The sequence below is a fragment of the Malus sylvestris genome, chromosome 7 (assembly GCF_916048215.2).
Source record: "Malus sylvestris chromosome 7, drMalSylv7.2, whole genome shotgun sequence".
In the NCBI taxonomy this organism is placed as follows: domain Eukaryota; kingdom Viridiplantae; phylum Streptophyta; class Magnoliopsida; order Rosales; family Rosaceae; genus Malus; species Malus sylvestris.
Window position 1 is genome coordinate 1,616,384 of NC_062266.1, and position 25,053 is coordinate 1,641,436.

At 38.6% G+C, this 25,053-nt stretch overlaps 3 protein-coding genes across 4 annotated transcripts; all 3 read left to right on the plus strand.

The window, feature by feature from the left end:
* Positions 1-3,089: 3,089 nt before the first annotated feature.
* Positions 3,090-3,899, plus strand: LOC126628373 (uncharacterized). Its single transcript, XM_050298016.1, has 2 exons — positions 3,090-3,374; positions 3,577-3,899. Exons 1-2 carry the CDS (start codon positions 3,290-3,292, stop codon positions 3,801-3,803), a joined length of 312 nt encoding a protein of 103 aa, XP_050153973.1. The 5' UTR covers positions 3,090-3,289; the 3' UTR covers positions 3,804-3,899.
* An 11,398-nt stretch (positions 3,900-15,297) lies between these two features.
* On the plus strand, positions 15,298-17,529 carry LOC126628382 (rust resistance kinase Lr10-like). Of its 2 annotated transcripts, XM_050298054.1 has the most exons (3): positions 15,298-15,469; positions 16,020-17,329; positions 17,486-17,529. In XM_050298054.1, the coding sequence occupies exons 1-2, from the start codon at positions 15,334-15,336 to the stop codon at positions 17,324-17,326; spliced, it is 1,443 nt and encodes a 480-aa protein (XP_050154011.1). In that variant the 5' UTR covers positions 15,298-15,333; the 3' UTR covers positions 17,327-17,329; positions 17,486-17,529. The 2 variants fall into 2 exon arrangements, with proteins under 2 accessions (XP_050154011.1, XP_050154010.1); XM_050298053.1 differs by having other exon boundaries at positions 16,020-17,500.
* A 1,451-nt stretch (positions 17,530-18,980) lies between these two features.
* On the plus strand, positions 18,981-24,314 carry LOC126628384 (cycloartenol-C-24-methyltransferase). The gene is made up of 14 exons (XM_050298056.1): positions 18,981-19,202; positions 19,338-19,460; positions 21,148-21,214; positions 21,741-21,814; positions 21,906-21,990; positions 22,096-22,151; positions 22,415-22,469; positions 22,680-22,727; positions 22,870-22,953; positions 23,055-23,171; positions 23,278-23,361; positions 23,448-23,573; positions 23,712-23,809; positions 24,063-24,314. Exons 2-14 carry the CDS (start codon positions 19,378-19,380, stop codon positions 24,127-24,129), a joined length of 1,044 nt encoding a protein of 347 aa, XP_050154013.1. The 5' UTR covers positions 18,981-19,202; positions 19,338-19,377; the 3' UTR covers positions 24,130-24,314.
* Positions 24,315-25,053: the final 739 nt, after the last annotated feature.

Below are 25,053 nucleotides of genomic sequence, written 5' to 3' on the forward strand. Positions count from 1 at the left end.
AATTCTATTGGTTTAACATATTTTCAAATACTACCATTGTTCAAACTCGCATTGTCGTAAACAAATTATTGATTTAATAAAAAAATCACCCTTGTCGTAACTAGTTGCTACCAATGAGCTTGACATTTAAGTTATCAGTAAGTACGATTATGGAAAAGCATAGCCCTTAACCAGTCTCATCACCAAATTTACTTACCTAAATATGAGTAACTTGTCCTTTGCATGTAACTGTTTATTATGGAATTCAGTCCATGAATTTGTTCTAAGCGTGTAGTATTTACGTGCTTGTCTTTTCTGCCACAATAAAATTCTCTCCATGTGTGGCCCTTGTTGATGCACCAAATCAGTAGGGACTTTGGTATAATAAAAAATGTTAAGTTTGTGACATTCGTTAGATTTCTTCGGTCACTAATGTGGATAAGTATGTAAATGTATAGGGACATGGAAGTAAACACAAGATGTACGTGGTTCACTCAGATTGGCTACGTCCACGGAGTAGAGGAGTTCTCATTAATTGTGAAGGGTTTACACAAGTACATAGGTTCAAGCTCTCATTTAATGAGTACAAGTGAATGATTTAGTACAAATGACATTAGGAAATATTGTGAGAGAATGATATCTTTTTATAGAAGAGAGTTTCTAGCTTTGTTCTGACATTGACACGTGTCGTGTTGTGATTGACTTCCGATGTTGACACGTGTCGCGCTATGATTGGCTTCTGATGTCGACACGTGTCGAGCTGTGATTGACCTCCTGGTTAGAGGGAAACTCTTCTAGGTCCTTGATGGTATAACGTTGACCGGTGCTTAGTAGTTTCGGGATTGGTCAAGTATGGTACAAACAGCCCCTAAAGACATGATCTTGCATGAGAAGGATAGGCATGTTGGAAATCCCACATCGGGAGTAACTTAACAATTTACAACTTATAATTACATGGTTCCATTCATAATTACACCGATATCTTTTAAGACAACCTCACTTGTTTTGAGCTAGTAGGTGGGCTAAGTTGATGATAATTTCATTATTAATAAACATGTCATGTATTCATTTTGTTGGGGTATTCTCGTGTCTTAGAAGACAAAACGTTGTTTTCTCCATCAATCTTGAACACTGGCCGAGTACGTGGGAGGAAACAATGACAAGCTAAGCACATGATAAATAAACAATCTCTTGGCGACAGAGAAGAAAGAAAGAAGAAGGTACCAGAAAGGAAACACAGGGCGACAAAAACAAGTAACATGTTAACTGAAAATTAAAAATTGAGTATATTATGTATAACTAAAGTGAATTCTGGGCGACAAAAACAAGTAACATGTTAACTGAAAATTAAAAATTTAGTATTACGTATAACTAAAGTGAGATTGCTAAAATTACTATATTCGTCGTCAGGCTAACAACGTAGCGCACCGATTGACCATTATAAGAAAGACTGCTTATAAGAATTTGGACAGTTTGAAGAATTGCCTGGTGTTAAATATGTTCTGTTTCCATGAGTAGAACCAGTCAAGATTTTTCCAATTTCCGAAACTTGTGTGATTTCAATCCTTAATTATTTTGAGACTTCACCTGGAAAAGGGAGGTTTCTTATATCACTCTGTATATATAGAGACATTTGTGATCATTTAATTCTTAACTTAATAGTTGCACATTCGATGCTTCGTATTCATTCTTTACAGTTCTTTTAACATGAGGGATCCCTATTTTTCTAAAAAAAAGGGGACCTTCTCTTGACCGTTGGATTGGCTTTAATGAAATTGTGTGGTTGAGATTAAATCACAGGACATACAATCTCAACCACACAATTTCATTAAAATCAAATCCAACGGTCAAGAGGATGTCCTTATTTTTTTATAAAAATGAGGATCCCTCTTCTTAAAGGATTCCTCATTCTTTATATACTGCGATAAATATAAATTTTTTGAGAAGGATAATGTCAATAGTGTTGTAAACATTCCTAGTTTAAGTATGATTGTGTAAATCCTAGATAAGAATTGATTCTAGTTATCATTTCCTATTACAACTTGTATTACTTGGAGGAGAAGAAATATCTTCTCTACCTTTACTACTATAAATAAAGGCACAATGTAGGAGGGATAACAACACACACATTCATGTACAATTCTACAAACACACATCTCTCTCCTCTCTCTCTCTGCCGTCGGCCCTAGTCTCTTTGTCAGATAAAATAGACCACAACAAATAGATTATAATTTTAAATTAAATTTATAAATTAAATGATGTGTCACAAATAAAAAGTTAACACATTAATTAATACTTAAATAATAATATAATTATTAATGTTTACATTATTTAACTTGTAAAATTTAATTTAGATATTTAGCATTCCTATCCTTACTTTTTCGATAAAAAAATCTTAAAATATTCTGACACCCATGCGATACTGCACGGTCATCGTTATGATCAAGGTATTAAATATCGGTAATATCGGAAATATCGATAGTCCGAAAACACGGAAATATCGACGGAAATATCGGTAAAATATCGATATCGATAAAAATTACATGGAAACCACGGAAATTGTAACAAAAACTTGGAAATTTTTATTGAAACTTTGCAGGATGTTTATTTAGTCAATTATCTATTAGTTTATCACAAAAAATTGGAAGGAAATGCATTGCATGATGGATTTAACATTATCAAGTTGATTATATAGCGAGCTGGCAAACATTGTGAGTGTAGAAAATATGTAGTAATTAATGAAAGAAGTTTAAACACACCATAATCATTTATATATAATGAATTAGTACAATATTTTACACTTTATACATTGCATGGTAAAATACATAAGTGACTTAGTACCACATATAGTTCCTATGAGGTTCAAAATTTTAACTATCTTTATCATCTTTATGTGTAGAGTAAGTGTATTTTAGCATATTTTCACAAAAACATAAGTGATATGGTGGTCAAGGTGTTGAAGGAGTAAAATGGGAGGGGTTTGATTCCCTTTTTAAATATAGCAATTTATCCTAAAATTTTAAAAAATCTATTTTTTATTATTTTCTGTCCCTTACCTTCTCGAACCCACAAATACACCCTTTTTCCATCTCCCTCCTACAATCCTACCATTAACTCCTCCTCCAGAACCTTTTAGAAACAACAAAATCGAAATCCTCACCCTCTCCTCTCTCGTCTCTCCCTCTCTCTGAGCTGCTGCTTCCGGTACTGCCTGCTGCAGCAAGACCAGCAGCAGACGAGATTGATCGAGTTGGCTTTCGTCTCCAATCCAACTTTTCTGTTTGGTTGGTGGGAGATCTCGTCTGCTTTCATGTCCAATCCAACTTTTCTGTTTGGTTGGTGGGAAAATCCCTACTCTTTGTTCATCCCCAAACCTTTAAATCCACGCTTTCAAGGTAATACACGCCGGCTCCTTGATTTAATTCCATTTTTTTTATTGAATTTTCCATTTTTTATTGAAATTTCATATCTCTAGAAATTTTTGTTTTCTAATCCTCCGCGGTTTCTCGGCAACCAAACGGAGCGTTAAATCATTTTAATTAAATAAAATAACGTTTTTTATTTATTTGTTTGTTGAACGGATTTTTGGTATATCAGTTGCTATTAGAGCTCAGATCCGAGAAGCCAAAGGCCAAAAAACCATGTCTTCATTGCCGGCCGAGCAGAACGGCGACTCGGCGCCTACTGGAAGCAGTGGAGGCGGAGGAGATTCGCAAAGATCGCTTCCGACACCGTTTTTGACCAAAACATATCAGCTCCATCCGTCGATATCGCGATATTATCCAAAATATCGCGATATTATCGATAATATCGCGATATTTTGACGAAAACCAATCGGATATGTGTAGAAATATCGGACTCCAAAAAAAAACGATAATATCGGCGAAATATCGCCGATATTATCGATTTTTTATACCATGGTTATGATCCTCCTCACACAAGCACATTGACATGCTAGGGTTTTAAATTTAGTATGTTTTTTGATTTGTTTGCTGCATGCCTGCATAGTAGGTATGAAAATATATAAAATTATTTATACGGCTTGTCGTTTATATTGCCATGTTACTTCCCAAATAAGAGAGGGATTTTTCAATGGGTTGAAAATATGGGACGGAATACAATATTGCATTATATATTTGGAGAAAATTGTCCTTTTCTAACGTGTCTTTTCAAATTGTATAATTGTATAAGTTCGTATATTTCGTGTTCCCCGATCTATCTTTCTAGTATGGTCCCACTCCGATATCACATGCAGTCCACTGATTCAAATTATACAACAGCCCTACCATTAACGTGAAAAATGGTATAAGAGTAATTGTGATCTATATATATGGGCCTATATATATATATATATGAATATATATATAAGGGCCCTTGACCCAACTAATAATTTAATATGGTACCTCACGCGTTTAGATTGACTCTATATTAGACTCACTTTAATCTTGGGCTAAAACCCAATTTTTTCCTCTCCTCAAAATCCAACCCAAAACCTAAACCAAACTTAAAAAGGGACCAAATACCGACCAGATTTTAGCCCACAAATTGAAGTGGGGCCCACGGGTGAGACTGAAAAGTGGGCTGTGAAGCCCATACCCCAAAACCCATACACCCAACGGCTACTTTTCTTCATCCAACGGCCAGGTTTAATTGAACCGTTGGTTAATCCAACAGTCCACGTTCAAATATTTTGTTGTTGTTTTATATTTATATATTTATTGAATCCAACAACTTAGATCGAATATAATCAAATTTAACAGTAAAAAAAAGAAGATCTAACGGTCCAAATTTAAATCCAACAACTAAAATAATTAAAAAAAATTATTTAACTCAAAATTCAACCAAAAACTCTATAAATACCTATGTATTTGTTCAAACATCCACACAAAACTAGTTTATGTAGTTTATCATGATTTTCATATTCTTCCGTAGTGTTTAATGTATTGATTTAGTGATTTTTCAAAATTTATCAGAATTTAAATATTTTTAGGTTAAAATGTTCATAAAATTAATTTAGGATAGTCTACATAATTTTTTTTTTTATAAAAATAAGTTAATTTAAAAAAAAATGCCTAAATTCATTATTTAATAATCTGGGCTAAAATTTTAGGTCATACGGGTTGGAGCAGAAAAACAGTTTTTGGGCTAAAACCTAAATTTTCTAGGCTAAATATTTTTGGGTTTTAGGCCAGGGTTGGAGATGGTCTTACAAGCAAGCACTCTTATATAAATATGAGTGAAGTGCTAATTTAGTCCATGAATTATCACTTCAGTGAAAATTAAGTCATTGAATTATTTTTTTGGTAAAATAAGTCCATAAATTCATTAAAAATTGCTAATTTCATCTCTACTATTATTCAAAGCTATTTTATCCAATTTTTCATCAACTTAAGTCAAACTTGACACACTTTAGAGTGTAATATTGTTATTTTCTCGCCTATAAGCCCTTAACATTTCATATAGGTTGTGAATCTTACGTTTAATTTACCCTCCAAAGTTAACTTACACTATTTCTTATGAAAAACTACCACTTTACACTCCAAAGTTAACTCCATACACTATTTCTTTATGGAAAACTACCAATCTACCCTTCAATGTGTATCACATGCAAGTAACATGACTTAAATTGACGAAAAATTGAACATAGTAGCTTTGAATATAATATTAGGGATGTAATTAGTAGATTTTTATAACTCAACGACGATTTTTCTAAAAAATAGTTTAGGGACCTAATTTTCACTGAGGTGATAATTCATAGACTAAATTGGCAGTTCATCCTATAAATATATATAATTAAGATATGTGGACACAACTCCGCCTATGTCTTACATGGCCGGTCCCAAGCCCGGGTAAAGGAGGAGGGGGAGGGCGTCAGGTAGTCGACAGCCGGCACTCCATGATCACGTCGAATCCTTATGAAAATGAATCCAGAACAAAATCGCGCTAAAGCTAGGGCGTCACCCGTAAGTGGCGCGCTGTGTGACCCGAGCACAGTGATAAGTGAGCAAGGGTCGCTGTATCTCCATCGGCACCCGGATGCAGTGTTAAATGAGCAAGGGGGCCATAGAAACTTCTTTTCGAACGACTCCACTCAAAGTTGTTTGGGAGCATATGCTCCTATCAACTTTACCCGGGACACACAAAAGAAGTACTTTGATCCTATTAGACGGGGGAGGGTGAAGAAGCTAGGACAGAAGGGTAGAGTTCAAGAGAGCACAATGCGTTTAGGAACGTGGAATATAGAAACCTTAACGGGAAAATCTATGGAAGTAGTGGAAGTTATGGTGATGAGAAGGATAAATATTATGTGCCTACAAGAAACTAAGTGGGTTGGTAGTAAGGCAAAGGATCTAGAAAACTCAGGGTTTAAACTTTGGTATTCGGGCACAAATAGAACGAGAAACGGTGTTGGCATCATCGTGGACAAGACTTTGGTACAAGATGTTGTAGATGTCAAGAGGGTAGGAGATAGAATCATGGCAATCAAGATTGTAATAGGACAAGAACTTATCAATGTGATTAGTGCGTACGCACCTCAAGTAGGGTTGGATACGAGTTCGAAGGAGAAATTTTGGGAAGATCTTGGAGACTTGGTGCAAGGAATTGCTCAGACGGAGAAGTTATTTATAGGAGGAGATTTAAATGGACACGTGGGCAGGGAGACAGGCAACTATGGAGGTTTTCATGGTGGCCATGGTTTTGGGGAGAGAAACGAGGATGGGGAAGCTATCTTGGATTTTGCAATGGCATATGATCTCTTCTTAGCCAACACCTTCTTTAAGAAGAGAGAAGAACATGTGATCACCTACAAGAGTGGGTCGTCAAAAACACAAATAGATTTTCTTCTAATGAGGAAAGGGGATCGTATAACCTGTAAGGATTGCAAAGTTATACCAGGAGAGAGCGTGGCTAATCAACATCGCTTGTTGGTGATGGATGTACATATCAAAAGAGTAAGACAAAAGAACAAGACTTGGAAGTGCCCAAGGACTAGATGGTGGAATCTAAAAGAAGAAAAACAAGCCATTTTCAAAGAGAAGGTAATCACCCAATGTGTGTGGGATAGAGAGGGGGAAGCTAGCCAAATGTGGGATTCCATGGCTAGTTGTATCCGAAAAGTAGCAAAAGAGGTATTAGGAGAGTCCAAGGGCTTTGCCCCACACCAAAAGGAATCTTTGTGGTGGAATGAGGAGGTACAAACAAAGGTGACGGCTAAGAAGGAATGTTGTAAAGCCTTATACAAGGAGAGGACCGATGAAAATGGTGAAAGGTATAGAAAAGCGAAGCAAGAGGCGAAGAAAGCTGTCAGAGAAGCTAAGTTAGCGGCTTACGACGATATATATAAACGACTAGATACCAAAGAAGGAGAGTTGGATATCTATAAACTATCTAGAGCAAGGGAAAAGAAGACAAGGGACCTAAACCAAGTGAGGTGCATCAAGGATGAGGATGGAAAGGTTCTTGCTACAGAGAACGCGGTTAAAGACAGATGGAGAGGTTATTTTCATAATCTCTTCAATGAAGGACATGAAATGAGTGCTTCTTTAGGGGAGTTGAGTAACTCAGAAGAGTGTAGAAACTACTCTTTTTATCGTCGAATCCGGAAGGAAGAAGTGGTTGTAGCTTTGAAGAAGATGAAGCATAAAAAAGCAATAGGCCCAGACGATATACCAATCGAAGTGTGGAAACTTTTGGGAGAGACAGGTATAACATGGCTCACTGACCTTTTCAATAGGATTTTGAAAACGAAGAAGATGCCAAATGAGTGGCGAACGAGCACTTTGGTGCCTATCTACAAGAATAAGGGCGACGTACAAAATTGCATGAACTATAGGGGTATTAAGCTAATGAGTCATACAATGAAGCTTTGGGAGAGAGTCATTGAGCATAGATTGAGGCAAGAGACACGGGTTTCGGACAACCAATTCGGGTTCATGCCAGGGCGCTCAACCATGGAGGCAATCTATCTCTTACGAAGATTGATGGAAAGATATAGAGATGGGAAAAAGGATTTACACATGGTCTTTATAGATTTGGAAAAAGCGTATGATAGGGTCCCAAGAGACATTCTTTGGAGGATTTTAGAGAAAAAAGGAGTACGAGTAGCATATATCCAAGCTATAAAGGATATGTATGAAGGAGCAAAGACTGCCGTAAGAACTCATGAAGGACAAACCGAAAGCTTTCCCATAACTGTAGGATTACATCAAGGCTCATCCTTAAGTCCTTACCTTTTTGCGTTGGTAATGGATGAGTTAACAGGACATATTCAAGATGATATTCCTTGGTGTATGCTGTTCGCAGACGATATAGTGTTGATAGATGAAACTCAGGAAGGGGTAAATGCAAAGCTTAACCTTTGGAGAGAAGTGTTGGAATCTAAAGGTCTTCGCCTAAGCCGATCAAAGACAGAATATATGGAGTGCAAGTTCAGTGCAAATGGAGGCCAAAACGAGTTAGGGGTGAGGATCGGAGATCAAGAAATACCAAAGAGCGACCGTTTTCGTTACCTAGGATCTATCTTGCAAAAAAACGGAGAATTAGATGGAGATCTCAACCATAGAATACAAGCTGGATGGATGAAGTGGAAGAGTGCATCCGGCGTGTTATGTGACCGCCGTATGCCACTGAAGCTCAAGGGAAAATTTTATAGGACGGCAATAAGGCCGGCGATGCTGTATGGCACAGAATGTTGGGCGGTGAAACATCAACACGTACACAAAATGGGTGTAGCGGAGATGAGGATGCTTCGTTGGATGTGTGGGCACACGAGAAAGGATAAGATTAGGAATGAGGATATCCGGGGTAAAGTAGGAGTAGCCGAAATTGAAGGAAAGATGAGAGAAAATCGGTTACGGTGGTTTGGACATGTGCAAAGAAGGCCTACTGACGCTCCGATTAGAAGATGCGACTATGAGACAGAGGTTCAGGGCCGAAGGGGTAGAGGAAGACCTAGGAAAACTTTGGAAGAGACTCTAAGAAAAGACTTAGAGTACTTGGATCTAACGAAGGACATGACACAGGATCGAGCACAATGGCGTTCTAAGATTCATATAGCCGATCCCACTCAGTGACTTGGATTTTCCAAGTCTCCAACCGAGAAGTTTTCCTCACTCGGAAAATTAAGGGAACACTACCCCAACCTACATGCTCCACTCAGAAAGCTTCAACATACAAGCTTCAACAAAAGAAAATTCAAAGAACTTAGCGAAGAAGGCTTTGGTGTATTTAACACAATACGTTGAAATGAAGGAAAGCTTATTTATTGATATCCCCGATAAGCTACAAATATGTACATATACATGAGTCAAAATAAACACACAAGAGGGAGCCTTCACAAAGGTTGCTTAGGAGAAGTCTCAGTAGTCGGTAGAGCCCCAGAAAGAGAAGGCACCGGAGGGGGATCATTTGGAGCCTCAGTACTGGACAGAACCCTAGAAGGAGGAGGCATCAGATGTTGATCATTTGGAGCTTCATTACGCGGTACAGCCCCAGAAGACGAAGGCAATAAATGCCTTTGGAACAAACCCACAAATCTCTGATGATCAAGTAAAACCTGACCATCAGTTTCCTTCATCTGGTCAAGCTTCCTCTTCATGTTTGTAGCATAGTCATGTGCGAGCCGGTGCAACTGTTTATTCTCATGCTTGAGCCCTCTAATCTCCTGTTTGAGACTCATCACTTCAGCCGCCAATGATTCAACTTGGCGGGTTCGAGCAAATAGGCGTTGGGCCATATTAGACACAGAACCTGCACACTGAACACTGAGAGCCAGCGAATCCTTAACAGCTAACTCATCAGACCGTTTGGAAAGTAGTCTGTTATCTTTGGGAGTGAGAAGGTTCCTGGCCACCACCGCAGCGGTCATATCATTCTTCATCACGGAATCCCCAACGGTAAGAGGACCAGTAAGGGAGACGAAGGATGGGCGCCATATGTTGTCTGGATAAGGCGGGGCTGCCTCTTCAACAAGGTTCAAGTTAAAACGACGGTCGGAGGGGCCAGACATTTTCAAAGGTGTTGAAGAGAGAAGAGGTCGGACAAATCAAGATCTTAGAAGTGCAAGAATGAAGCTTCTACTGGTGGAGATTCAAGTGTGCTTTGGAACTTAATGCCAGCCCCTATAAAAATCTGCACTCGACGGAGCTTCAGAAATCGAAGAGGCGCCTGCTCAGAAATCGAAGAGGCGTTTGCTTTCTCAAAAGCTGGGCTGCTTAGAGATCACGAGGGTTGATCTCAGAAATCGAAGAGGCGTTTGCTTTCTCAAAAGTTGGGCTGCTCAAAGACCTCGAAGGCTGATCTCAGAAATCGAAGAGGCGCTCGCTTTCTCAAAAGCTGGGCTCCCCAGAGACCACTAGGGCCGATCTCAGAAATCGAAGAGGCACCTACTTTTCCAGCCTTGTCAGCACCTGTCACACGCACACTCAGCTTTGCGGAAATTATGGGCAGTCTGTCGAAGACTTCTGGGGAAGTAGAAAACACATGAATCTTACTATTCAATCACCCACTTCCCACACGCAACAATAGCTCATGGGTACCACAGATAACTTTGCCAAAGTTCTCTGCCAAAGTTGAGCACGTGAAGCTTGCAGCTCCCACTACATCGCTCTGACCAAGAAGGGTAAAAGAATAGCAAAGAAACAGCACTAACAAAGTTTATACCCATAAATTTTGAAGGTCTAGCTACCATATTATTACCCACAAGGGTAAAGGAATAGTACCACTGCTGGATAATTGGAAAGTCCCTGTGTGTCAACCTCTGTGCTTCGTGGCAAGGTAGACTAGCAAACATGCCCAACCTTTACTCACATTCGAGAAAACACTCCCAATAAGATTGCTTGCTCCAAAATCGAAGAGGCACCGTCCTCCGAATCTCGAGAGCCAGACTCCCAACATGACTACTTTCTTAAAAATCGAAGAGAGGGTAAAGGAACAGTACCATTGCTGGATAATTGGAAAGTCCCTGTGTGTCAACCTCTGTGCTTCGTGGCAAGGTAGACTAGCAAACATGCCCAACCTTTACTCACATTCGAGAAAATACTCCTAACAAGATTGCTTGCTCCAAAATCGAAGAGGCACCGCCCTCTGAATCTCGAGAGCCAGACTCCCAACATGATTACTTTCTCAAAAATCGAAGAGACACTGCTCCCCGAATCTTCGAGAGCCAGACCCCCAGCATGATTGCTTTCTCAAAAATCGATGAGGCATCGTTCTCCGAATCAATCGAAGAGGCGCTCGCTTTCTCAAAAGCTGGGCTGCTTAGAGACCACGAGGGCCGATCTCAGAAATCGAAGAGGCACCTACTTTTCTAGCCTTGTCAGCACCTGTTACACGCACACTCAGCTTTGCAGAAATTATGGGCATTCTGTCGAAGACTTCTGGTGAAGTAGAAAGCACATGAATCTTACTGTTCAATCACCCACTTCCCACACGCAACAATAGCTCATGGGTACCACAGATAATTTTGCCAAAGTTCTCTGCCAAAGTTGAGCACGTGAAGCTTGCAACTCCCACTACATCGCTCTGACCAAGAAAGGTAAAAGAATAGCAAAGAAACAGCACTAACAAAGTTTAGACACATAAATTTTGAAGGTCTAGCTACCATATTATTACCCACAAGGGTAAAGGAACAGTACCACTGCTGGATAATTGGAAAGTCCCTGTTGGTCAACCTATGTGCTTCGTGGCAAGGTAGACTAGCAAACATGCCCAACCTTTACTCACATTCGAGAAAACACTCCCAACAAGATTGCTTGCTCCAAAATCGAAGAGACACCGTCCTCCGAATCTCGAGAGCCAGACTCCCAACATGACTACTTTCTCAAAATCGAAGAGAGGGTAAAGGAACAGTACCATTGCTGGATAATTGGAAAGTCCCTGTGTGTCAACCTTTGTGCTTCGTGGCAAGGTAGACTAGCAAACATGCCCAACCTTTACTCACATTCGAGACAACACTCCCATCAGATTGCTTGCTCCAAAATCGAAGAGGCACCGCCCTCCGAATCTCGAGAGCCAAACTCCCAACATGATTACTTTCTCAAAAATCGAAGAGACACTGCTCTCCGAATCTCGAGAGCCAGACCCCCAGCATGATTGCTTTCTCAAAAATCGAAGAGGCATCGTTCTCCGAATCTCGAGAGCCAGATACCACAGACCACTTTTTCAAAGTGCTCTGACAGAGTTAAAACATGTGAAACTGGTAGCTCCCACTACCGTGCTATGACCAAGCAGGGTAAAGGAATAACATTACTACTTCTTAGGGAGACTCCTATATATGTCGACCTCCATCCCCAACAGACAGGCAGACCTGCAAAAATGCTCAACCCTTCATCATATCTGAGAGGGCACTCCCAACGAAGCCTTTCGAAATATTCAGCTTTCCTTCCCCCCGATAATACCTCTGCAAACAAGCTATACTAGAGCAAGAATATCTCATATCATCAGGGTTAAAAGCAAGAGTATCCCATATCATGCTTTTTCCCTGTCTTTTCCTTTGGCCTTGTTTTTACCTGCAAGACAAGGAGAAAGAGAGCAATTAGTCATCACTTGGAATCAAGCTTCCAGCCAGGAACTGACTGCCTGGAACCCCTTACCTGATTACTTACCTGGCATTGCTCTCGAGTACTCATCTTCAACATCTTATATTTCCAGGGAAGATTCCGCATCTGCTTGAGGAACAGATAGGGCAAGTGCGAAGGATACAAGGAAGCATGTGGAGACAAGCGTACCAGCACACGTGCCGATACATCTATTACGCTGTCAAAAGCAAAAGTATCCCATATCAGCAGGGTGGAACGTACTCTAGATTTGATGGACTTGTTTTGACCCTCAAATTCTTCAGTCGGCCTTATACTCTGGAGGAAACCAGAAAACCCTCCAGCTCAGTTCAAGAATAAGCCTGTGGAAAGTTACTTCTTCAAAAGCAAAAGTATCTCATATCATCTCTTCTCATTTTTCTTCTCTTTATCCTTCATGCTGCTGCAAGATGGGGAGAAGGTGAACAATCAGTCGGAGCTCTGATTGCTTACCTTGTCTGTCACCTCTTTCAGCAGACCCCCTAGCTCGGCGACTTGGGGGACTCCTACTACATGGTTTGTATCGCGCTTGACCAAGCCTGAAACTACAAGTAAGCTTCAAGTGAAATTGATACATTACCTTGTGCATCTCCACCAGTTAAAGATACCACCCCTGGATGGAGGAAGAGTACTTCCAGAGAAGATGCCACATCTACCTATGAGACAGATAAGGCAAGTCAAGACGACACCACACTCCGATACTTAGAAGTTTCGTGATTACGAGATCATTCTCCCACAATATTTCCTAATGTCATTTGTACTAAATCATTCACTTGTACTCACTAAAGGAGAGCTTGAACCTATGTACTTGTGTAAACCCTTCACAATTAATGAGAACTCTTCTATTCCGTGGACGTAGCCAATCTGGGTGAACCACGTACATCTTGTGTTTGCTTTCCTATCTCTATCCATTTATATACTTATCCACGCTAATGACCGGAGCAATCTAGCGAAGATCACAAAAAGCGACCGTTTTCGCTACCTAGGATCTATCTTGCAAGAGAACGGAGAATTAGATGGAGATCTCGACCATAGAATACGAGCTGGATGGATGAAGTGTAAGAATGCATCCGGCGTGTTGTGTGACCGTCGTAGGCCACTGAAGCTCAAGGGAAAATTTTATAGGACGGCAATAAGGCCAGCGATGTTGTATGACACAGAATGTTGGGCGGTGAAGCATCAACACGTACACAAAATGGGTGTAGCGGAGATGAGGATGCTTCGTGGGATGTGTGGGCACACGAGAAAGGATAAGATTGGGAATGAGGATATCCGAGGTAAAGTAGGAGTAGCCGAAATTGTAGGAAAGATGAGAGAAAATCGGCTCCGGTGATTTGGACATGTGCAAAGAAGGCCGAATGACGCTCCGGTTCGAAGATGTGACTACGGGACAGAGGTTCAGGGCCGAAGGGGTAGAGGAAGACCTAGGAAAACTTTGGAAGAGACTCTAAGAAAAGACTTAGAGTACTTGGATCTAACGGAGGACATGACACAAAACCGAGCGCAATGGCGTTCTAGGATTCATATAGCCGACCCCACTTAGTGGGAAAAGGCTTTGTTGTTGTTGTTGTTGTGTAAGATATGTGGACACACTTTCTTGACACATATTTTAATATTTATTTTGTAGGACATATTTCGTAATGTATTTCAAGGATCCAAATAGTTTATATTTGAGTACATTATTCATATATCATCATTACAAAAGATTAGACAAATCCAAAATCATTAAGACATTTATTTATAGTTAAAAAAAATGAACAAATACATTTATACAAAGAAACACTAAGTTTCCAAATGATCATTTGATTTCGGATTTAAATGATTTTTAATAGAAATGATATTTACAGTAAGACACAAAAGATAGACGGTTGGATCGTTAAAATACATTATATAATGAAATCCATAAAAATATATATCAAAAAGCCTGTGTCCCTAAAGTCTACCAAACGAACATCAATTTTCTAACAAGCGTTTGTTGCTAGCATTGCTCTCTTTGAGCTGCACTACGAGTTAAAGAGGATACTGTCTCTTTACAATAAGCTGACACACATGATTTGGCTAGTTTTGGTTGTTTCTTGGCACTATAAATGTGCATTGGGCCAAAATGGTTTGGACCTACCCACGCCTATTAGCCCACCAACTATATTAATGGGCTAGTACTCAGTCCAGCCCACTAGTTTATTGGTTCCAAGGTCCAGTTTTTATTTCCCAATAACTTTTTTCAAATATTATTTTTACATTTTTTGTCATATAGAGAAAACTAATTTGAATAGTTCTGCGGGATTGGCTCCACAAGTTTGAGTTTGACTATTTCTTTGAACTTTTTCAAATGTTTCAACTATACTCTACGCGTTTTGACAAGTTATGGTCCAACATTTGCTAGAGGTCCAAATCATTGCACTTGCATGGGAACTTCCCTCAAAAATTTAGAACATCATTCATAGATCACCCTTACAAAAATTTAGACAAATTCAAAATCATTAAGAATATTTGTAGTGAAGAAAATTGACATGGTTTCCTAAACCCTTAATCTAACTGTCACATGGTTTTAGATTTGGATGAGGTTTGATAGATATAATTTTTGAGGAAAGATATAAAAGATATACGGTTCAAATCATTAAAGTACATTATGGAGTGAGCCCTGCAAAAATGTGTGTCAAAAACTGTGTAAAAAAAGTGATGCCACAAAGCCATCCCTTATATATATATATGTATATATATGAATGTATTAAACCTTACTTTCTCCGTTCTTCCAAAAAACTTTTGCAAGACAGAAAACATGTCTGGTGCATTTGAGGTGGATAAGGATGGCAATTTGGTATTCCATCAAAATCAAAATAGTGAACATGATGAATTCCAACAATTTCAGAAGCAATTCAATTCTTCAATGCAATGGGGAGTGGCCTTATCTGTTGGTAAGCATCCTCAAACTATAGCATCTTCAAAAAACTGCAGGCAGGTAACAAATGTTTAGAAAAATATGATGTTTCTGCTTTCTACTTGCTGCAAACATGTTTTCAGATGTTAATGAAAAATTCGTGTTTCGGATCAACCAGCTGAACACGAAAATGGCTTTAACACGGCTATGTAAATCTTGTAACTCGTAAAACACGAGATGAGCTATTTATATAATTGCAGGTGAAACAACAACTTTAAGTCTTTAACCCTTTTACTTAACATAAATATTAGTTCATGTGTAATTTTGTATTTATGAACATTAAACGGCTAATCTTGCAAAACGTTTGATAATCGTGTCATGTTCGGGTTTGAAAAATTGACCTGGTTAATGATCGGGTGATGAACACAACCAGGTATTCATATCCCTATCTATCTGTGATCGTAGCCCAATTACATGTGAACCACGTAAACGCTGGATTATTTGTACGATTGTTATTTTATATCTTAATATCATCACTGCTGTAAGTTTTATGTAAGTTTGTTCTTAACTGTACTTCTTTTTTTCAGTTTCTGGTTTGGTGGCGACCATTGCAATTGTGGCCATCGTATATGCCATCATTGATTGTTTGAAAAAGACTGGAAGCGCTATTCCGGCATATGCCCGGATAGCCAACGGTTACAGTAGCATCGACAAGTCTTCTAACGCAAATCATTCATCCGACGATGTAGCAATCGACTTAACACCCGAATTGCAACAAGTTCGAAGCTCACAGGTTGGGTTTCCGACGGTAAGGGGGTTTCTTAGCAACATGGCGAGGGAGAAGCCGGTAGCCTTTTCACCCAAGCAACTTGCAGAATACACAGATAACTACTCCACCATATTGGGTTCAGGTGGCTTTGGAGTTGTCTTCAAAGGGATTCTCCCACATGGAGTGCAAGTCGCTGTCAAGGTGCTTACTAACACTAGGGATAAGATAGTTGAAGATCAATTCATGGCGGAAGTTGGCACCTTGGGAAGAACTTACCACATGAATTTGGTAAAACTATACGGCTTCTGCTTTGACCACGAAATGCGGGCACTTGTCTATGAGTACATGGAGAATGGATCACTTGACAAGTTCTTGTTTAGTGAGCATAGAGAAATAGGTTTGGAGAAGCTGCACGATATCGCAGTCCAAACAGCAAAAGGGTTGGCTTACCTGCATGAAGAGTGCGAACAAAGAATCATTCACTATGATATCAAGCCTGGGAATGTGCTTCTCGATAAGAATTTGACTCCAAAGGTTGCGGATTTTGGACTTGCCAAGCTTTGCAACAGAGGAAGCAGTGAAATGTTGTTAACCAAGGGAAGAGGGACACCGGGATATGCAGCCCCAGAGATGTGGAAGCCCTTTCCGGTGACTCAAAAGTGCGATGTTTACAGTTTTGGTATGCTTCTCTTTGAGATTGTTGGAAGGAGGAGAAATTTTGATGAGGATGTAAACGAGTCACGCGAATGGCTTCCAAGGTGGATCTGGAACATGTTTGACAGCAACAAATTAGAAGAGGCGCTGTCATTTTGTGGGATTGAAGAACAAGACAGAGAAAAAGCAGAGAGGATTACAATGGTAGCTCTGCTGTGCATTCAGCATTCACCAGAAGCAAGGCCTCTCATGAGCAATGTAGTGCAGATGTTGGAGGGAGATAAGGAAATTGCTTCACCGCCTTCTCCTTTCCAGCATTTGCAGTCACCGCAAGGAAATTTAACACAAGATAGTGGAACAGATGAAGACTTGAGTTCATCTGCATCAGGCACAAAGACTTCTGAACAATCAGAGCGCCATTCTAATACAGCTGTGCAGAACAGATGTGAAATTGAGCTAGCTGCTGTTTAACAGGTAAAGAGATCAATGGTTGCGCATTTAAGTCAAAAGAACAAATATTATTGTTGGTTTTGACACTTTAGTGAAATGATTTCATTTATTGTTGTTGAATGTAATGTAGTTACTGTAAAACATGTATTCTCATTTTTCTGGTTTTTTGTATACGAAAAGGTTGTTGGAACTCCACATAGGACTCACCCGTTCACGTGGATGTACGGACCCGTCCCCTAGCTCTGATACCATATTCTATATAAATGGCCCCGACTTGGATCCACGTAGGCCAAGAGATGCCACGTGCATTGGCCCAGCATTGGCCCCGCGAACGGGTGAGCCCCAGCTTGGCTTCACGTGGTTGCCGATGTGTGGAACTCCACATGGGACCCACCTGTTCACGTGGATGTACGGACCCGTCCCCTAGCTCTGATACCATATTCTATATAAATGGCTTGTTCTCAAGCCTTCTGGCCAATGTGAGACAAAGGAATTCTAACAAAGGTTGCCATAAAAGTTGAAGATACTTCATGATGGTATTTCGATTCATCTTTGCTTATAGAAGTGAAGAAATTTTGTAGACCTAGTTAAGTTTAAATATCGATATAAATTAATAATTATATTATCTCTAGAGCATGTTACATGCAGTATAAGATCCACCTATTTCGTTTGGATAGGACGAATTAAGACAAGTTGCTAGCTAAATATGAGTGGAACATCTAGGCACCAGTTCTGCAGCTGGTGGATCTCCTTCAACTTCTTCCAAGGACGCGTAACCAAGTTGTGTGGCAGCCCCTTGCAGAAATGTCCGATAGTCCTGCTCCCGATAGGACTTATATCTGATGAGCTGCAGTCATACTCTGCAGGAAAAAGAAAAGAGTAGTTAAACATAAACTAGTAGGCGGATCAAGATTAACTAGTAAAACAAGATCGTTATTTAAATGGATTTGTCGTTAAATTCCAATAACAATTAGACCGACGAGACATACATAGATACATGAACACATGGGGAGTAGGAAGGAAATTCGAAAGACAATTTGTACTTCGTACTGTGGTTGTTTTCCCGTTACTAAATGAAGCAACAACAGCAGCGCGGAAACAACGCCATCAATGGAAACGTGTTGCATCAGCTTTGTTTTGACTTGTTCATCCCCGCTTGCAATATCTGCATGTAAGAGTGGATCGCAAATGAATGATATTGCTAATATTCAGAGGACGAAACTTAAATTGTTTCCAGCAAGCAAAAAAGAAGAAGAAACTCTCAGTCAGTCACCGAGGCTTGTATTCTTCATGCGGTTCAATGCGAATGTTTGGGACGTGAGCAATCTTAGACTACTCCTCAGTCCTAATCTCTTTCTTTCTCTATGATAATTGGATGAAAAAGAGCACATTGGACTCGGTAATCAGATCCTCATAATAAGATATAATTATCGAACTCATTACTCACGATATTCATTTAAAAAATACAAATATCATATGCATTAGAATGAAAAACTGTTTAATTGAACGACTTTCTCTCACTTACAAATGAAAAAAATATCACTAAACCATAATATTATATAACTCTCTGCAGTATCTAATTTATTTTTGAGCCTCAATTTTTTTTTCCTTTACTTTTTCGGTTACAAAAGTAATTATATTGTTATTTTATACAGCGAAAATTTAGAGTTGCCCCTGGAGTTTGGCCACCATTCTCTCTCGCTCTCTCTCTCTCTCTCTCTCTCTGTCATCCGACTCATCCCACTCAACTTTTGTTTTTGATACTGTCTCTGTCTATATGTAAACAAATTGGTTTCCTCCAGCGAATCTCTCTCTCTCATCTCACGTCTCTCTCTTCAGCCTCCCTCGAAAAGTCTCTCTTTTTTTTTTCCTGCTTCTCTCGGATTCTCCTTTTGATGTAAAGACATTGATTCTCATCATCCCACATTACAATTCAAACAATGTTTTCACTTGTTTCTGAAAAATTAAGAAAATATAGTGACTGTAATGCTTGCTTGTAAATTTCAAGTAATGGGTTTGTGTTACTTTTCAGATCTCCGCAACTTTGCTTTTGGGAAAGTCAAGAGGAGGAGATGTCGAAAGCTGGAGCATTAGATCTCGCATCGGGTCTCGGTGGGGAAATCGACAAAACCGATGTTCTCTCTGCTGTTGAAAAGTACTTCTGCAACTCTCTCTCTCTCTCCCTCTCTCAAAAAATATGGATCCAGTGTGAAGTTTGAGCATTTCTCACTCTAGAAACTTGGGTTTCATATTGCATCCATCAACTCTAATCATTCATTGATGCTGATGGTTTTGTTCATTTATTTTGTTTCAGAAGTAAATGCCTAAAGTTTTGATCTTTGTGTTTCCAAAATAAATGCTTGATATTTTGATCTTTGAGTGTTTCTCTCTCTAGATTAAGCTTAATCTTTATTTATTCTTACTAATCTGGAAGTGGGTTTGAGCTCTAATCTTTGCTTACTATGATGTTCAGAAAGTCTTAATTTCTTTTGGGATTAATTCTAGGTTTTTTTATTTGACAAACTATAGGAAAATTACACGAAATTTACTTAAACTACTGAGAGAGGGATTCAAACTCGAGTTCAGAGGGTAGATTAATGCTAATTTGGATTTGGGCTAGGTAAGCACAATCAAATTAAGGCCAATCTTAATTATCAGATGTCAAGTGAAAGGAAAAAAGAAGTAAATTAATGATCTGTAGATTTTGTGAAGAGATTATTGTTAAGTGGTGCATTTCTGGGAGTGCCTGTAGAGTCACGTGAGTTATGGGGAAGTCTGACATGTGGTGAAATGTCCATACAGCATGTTGTGGAAGCGAAGCTGCTAGCTTAGAAAAGTCGCACATTAATGAGGGCCACATAAGTATTTAATGGACCCATTTCAAATAGGTCCCAAAGCTTCCTTCTTTTTTTTTTTTGATTGGTTACCCTAAAAAATTAGATAAAAATAAAAATTGGGTTCTTGGGAATTTGCAGTGACTTTGATCTGGTAAGTGGAGGAACTCCTGATGTGTTTGGTGAGGTTTGAATGTTGGTTGTGATGTACTTTTCTGTCAGAAAAAGCTAACCAGGAATTTGGAACTTTTGTTTTGTTGTTGTATATTCCTTTTATCTATATATTTATTTGTGTGGAAACAACCTCTTTGCAAAGCAAGAGTAAAGCTACTTACGATAGATGTCCCCGACCCTGATAAAGCGGGGAGCCTTGTTGGTTTGGGGTCGCCTTTTTTAATATATTTATTTGTATTTTTATTTGCCTGGGAATTCATGAATTATAACAATGAAGTACTTAATACTTTTTTTTATCTTACCAATAGAAATTGAAATTATGGAAGTAGTAGTAATTCTGTTCTATTTCTGATGTTATCCTTCAAATGACTAAATAAGTAAATAAATATATATATACAGTGGGTTAGAATTTTCATCTATGAATTATGTATGCAATGGAGATGAAAAGTTCAGAATTCTTGGAAAGAACCACCTCAAGGAAGTTTGTTAAATCAGTTTTTCATTCGGCAGCAGTTGTAGTATGGCTATGACGTTCTCATCTTCAATTATGCTTACTCAAATGTTGACTAAATTTGATGATAACATGCCAGAAATTTCAATAGAATTTAAATTGTCAAAGCGTTTTATAAATTACCGAGCTACATGGCTTGAATTTCTGAACTTTTGTGGAATGATTACACGTAAGTTGTAACCAAACATTTACTCTTCTCAAACATGGCAATGCAAAGTTCCTAGAAATCGTTTTGGGATGTAGTGTGAAATTCTGTAACCTGAGCTTTTGCAGTTGTTATGGCATATGTGGTTATAATCTCAGTTTATTGAATAATGGTTCAGGTATGAGAAGTATCATGTCTGTTATGGAGGAGATGAGGAAGCTAGAAAGTCCAACTACACTGACATGGTAAGATAGACTCCTTTATTTGTCTTCTGAGGATTGTCTGTATACAAGCTTCTCTTGATTTAAAAACCCGTCTTAATTTTTTTCGGCTGTTTCAACTATATTTTCATGTTTGGGATCATTGATCTCCTAGGGATTGTGATTTTCTCTGTTGGTTCTACTATTCACATCACTACAGGGGAAAATTTTTTCTGTTTCCCAGAGATATTATTCACCATAGAGAATATATATATATTAAATCTTTGACGAATGCGCATCCCCACGGCCTCAAGGCTTCTTTGTTGTCTCATAATATCACCTAGTTCACGTGATAAGACTCAAGATAATGATACGTGTTTAATTTTGCTCCAGATTTTTTCTTTTCTGATTATTAAGATACATTTTATCGTGTCTATATGGGAAAGTTGGCCTTTGCCATGTCTCTTTTGATTATAAAGATTTGATGGCTCATTGTTGTCAATTTAATCCGATGACCTTTCGGCTCAAGCTTGGGATGGTGTACTTCTAAATTGGTTCATGCGGATTTCAGGTTAATAAATACTATGATCTGGTTACCAGCTTTTATGAGTATGGCTGGGGAGAGTCTTTCCACTTTGCACCCAGGTCCCTCTTTTGTTTTCTTCTCTTCACATCCAAGCAATGAAGTACTGTCTCTTGTATTAGAGCTTCTGATGGATGTATTGCTCTTTTGCAGATGGAATGGGGAGTCTCTTCGAGAGAGTATCAAGCGACATGAACACTTCCTTGCTTTACAACTAGGACTCAAACCTGGGCAGAAAGTTAGTCTTATTAATTAGACTATGGAGTATAGATTAGCACGAGATAGATCTGTTTTGGGATTTGGTTCAAATTGTTGGCTTAGTTTTCTGTATTTTTTGTTTTAGGTTTTGGATGTAGGTTGTGGAATTGGTGGACCACTGAGAGAAATATCTCGCTTCAGGTGAATGCCGTTTCTTTTATTCAGGTTTTAGTTGTGATGGTCCATAGGGTTTTTTAGTTCTTACAGATATTAAAATTGTCACTGAGTTGGACTGAAAACACCTTATGGGAAGACCTCCTAGTATGCATATGGTTTATTCAATATGTAAGATGATACCATTATGCTCTGTATGCTGATGTCAAGTCCAAAATTTAGAGTGAAGTTATTTAATTGTTCAAGAAGAACTCTGTATTCACAATGATTTTGTGTGGTGGTTTGTGCAGCTCAACATCGGTTACTGGGTTGAACAACAATGAATATCAGATCACAAGAGGAAAGGTAGATAAACCTATGTATACTGGCGACGATTTGTTTTGATTAATGAACATAATCAATGGCCAGTCTTGATGGTTTCTCAAGATAATTCTTCTGTCCAATTGAAAATTTTGAAGCCTAAAAGATTCATTTATTTATTTATATTAGACATGACCACTGGAATGCTTCAGTCCAAAGTGGCTTAATACTATCATGCTTTTGTTTGCTCTGTAGGAACTAAACCGTATTGCAGGAGTGGACAAGACCTGCAACTTTGTTAAGGTTGGTAGCATTTTATATGACGTTCTTGTTTTTCGTAGAAAGTACCTTTTTATTTCTTCCTGCAGTAATGCATAGGAGAACGTGGAGAGAACTTGTTTATCTTATAGATCTCATGCTTTGCACTTCTTTATAAATGGTGCAGGCTGACTTCATGAAACTACCATTTCCTGAAAATTCATTTGATGCAGTATATGCAATTGAAGCGACCTGCCATGCACCAGATGCAGTAAGTCGTTCTTGTGGCTGGAAACCTTCCGACTCTTTAAGTTAGGTCATTATCTTCTCCCCGGTTTCTGTTAGCTTAACATTTCCATCTGTTCTGGATAGTATGGGTGCTACAAGGAGATTTACAGAGTATTAAAACCCGGTCAATGTTTTGCTGCATATGAGTGGTGCATGACTGATGCATTTGATCCCGATAACCAAGAACATCAAAAAATCAAGGTAAGAGAAACCAAAAGTATAAAATCGAGCTGTTTTATAGATACTTGATTTACTTTTGAGCAATTTCTAGATTGTCAATATTCATAAAATAACTTAATTGCCACAGGCAGAAATTGAGATTGGTGATGGCCTCCCGGACATCAGATTGACAGGAAAGTGTCTTGAAGCTTTGAAACAAGCAGGTTTTGAGGTCAGTAGGAGGTTTTTTCTTCCTTATGAAATCTATGCGAGAGAAACGATATATTGACTTTAATTTTCTTTTCATTGGGACCATAGGTCGTATGGGAGAAAGATCTTGCGGCGGACTCACCTCTTCCGTGGTACTTGCCTTTGGACAAAAGTCGGATTTCACTTAGTAGCTTTCGTCTAACCACTGCTGGGCGTTTTGTTACTAGAAACTTGGTAAGAGTTCATGAATATGGTGGTCATTCAATGAATTTGTTAGGCCACTTTCTTATGATACGTTGTCGAATAGTGAATATTCCTGTGCTAAATACTAGAAGGTGCTTGACTTATATATTTTAAATTTTATTTTTGTAGGTTAAGGTTTTAGAGTATATTGGAGTTGCACCAGCAGGAAGCCAAAGAGTTCAAGATTTTCTGGAGAAAGCAGCTGTAGGGCTAGTCGAAGGCGGAAAGTAAGTGTTCGTTCTTTTTCAGCGTGTTTATCTCTTCTGAACCTTCATCCACCTCATTGGGCAAAAGTAAGTTTGCTCAAATATGTGGCATCTTGTTCTGTGATTCAAACACGACCCGACAGGCCATGACTCCATAAATATAGAGTTGGACTGGAACGACAAATGCCTATTTGGTCTAAAGCTCTATGATTTCGTTCCAGAAGCACGTATATATTAGCTACTGACATCGATTATCCTGATGAATGTCTTTCAGGAAAGAGATTTTCACACCGATGTATTTCTTCCTGGCCCGAAAGCCGCTCACGGAGGAGAGTCAGTAGATTTGTAGGGCAGACTAGTTTAACCTGCAAGGGATTTGCAGAAGTATGTTAGATATGCCACCTGACTGGAGTGCTGTCTAAGTTGCTGGTTTGTTGTTTGTGTTTTCATTTCCTGAGTTTTTTTAGTGTTTTGGACAGAGACAAGGAAGAATAATTATTTTTAATATTATTTCTTTTTTTGGGCCTCGGTCACGTGCTATACGACGTGCGAATTTGGACTTGTCCACCATCACCATGTGCAAAAGTAAATCAGATCTAAATTACTCATGGGAGACTCACAAAGAACATGCTGCCTTCATTTTATTTTATTTTATTTTTATTCGAATTTAATTTGATACAAGACATTGTTTTTTCTGTCATTGTCATGAAATTATCTCTCTTTCACATTCAGTGGGGGAATATAATATTTTCTTAAAATATCAACGTCCCTTTCACACTAGAAATCAAAGTGCACCATTGGCATAGCATGTTGCTTCATTGAAACTAAACATTCACAGGCAAATGAAAATACTTGTTTTTAATAATGAATTTAATTAAAAAAAACAACTCGACAATTATATTTTTTTACAAAAAACGCTTCAAGAGCTCAATTGAAGAAAAACAAATCCTCTCATATGTTAATTTATCCTGCTCTAATTGATTTTTAGTTGTGTGAAGTTTTTCTTGTGCAATTGTCTCATTAGTCATTACGAAGTAAGCTACGGTGCTTATTTAATGCTTTTATCAAAGTATCGAGTTCCAAGCAATGTTATCAATGACTTATATTGAAAACTAAAAGCTAAATTTTGAAAGCACAAAATAGTAGTTTTTAACTTTTAAAAAGTAGGTACAAAATTTGCCTTTTAATTTTCCTAAAATGTAAAAATAAAAACTGAAAACAAAATATTAATTAAACATCTCCTTAATAGGTGAATTTAAAAAGGA

Excerpts from the sequence above, each read along its gene's own strand:
- LOC126628373 (XM_050298016.1), top strand. The coding sequence starts at position 3,290 with ATGTCCAATCCAACTTTTCTGTTTGGTTGGTGGGAAAATCCCTACTCT. Across the intron at positions 3,375-3,576 it reads TTTAAATCCACGCTTTCAAG|TTGCTATTAGAGCTCAGATC; the intron begins GTAATACACGCC and ends TTGGTATATCAG.
- LOC126628382 (XM_050298054.1), top strand. The coding sequence starts at position 15,334 with ATGTCTGGTGCATTTGAGGTGGATAAGGATGGCAATTTGGTATTCCAT. Across the intron at positions 15,470-16,019 it reads GGGAGTGGCCTTATCTGTTG|TTTCTGGTTTGGTGGCGACC; the intron begins GTAAGCATCCTC and ends TCTTTTTTTCAG.
- LOC126628384 (XM_050298056.1), top strand. The coding sequence starts at position 19,378 with ATGTCGAAAGCTGGAGCATTAGATCTCGCATCGGGTCTCGGTGGGGAA. Across the intron at positions 22,728-22,869 it reads AGACCTGCAACTTTGTTAAG|GCTGACTTCATGAAACTACC; the intron begins GTTGGTAGCATT and ends TAAATGGTGCAG. Across the intron at positions 23,362-23,447 it reads TGAAACAAGCAGGTTTTGAG|GTCGTATGGGAGAAAGATCT; the intron begins GTCAGTAGGAGG and ends TTGGGACCATAG.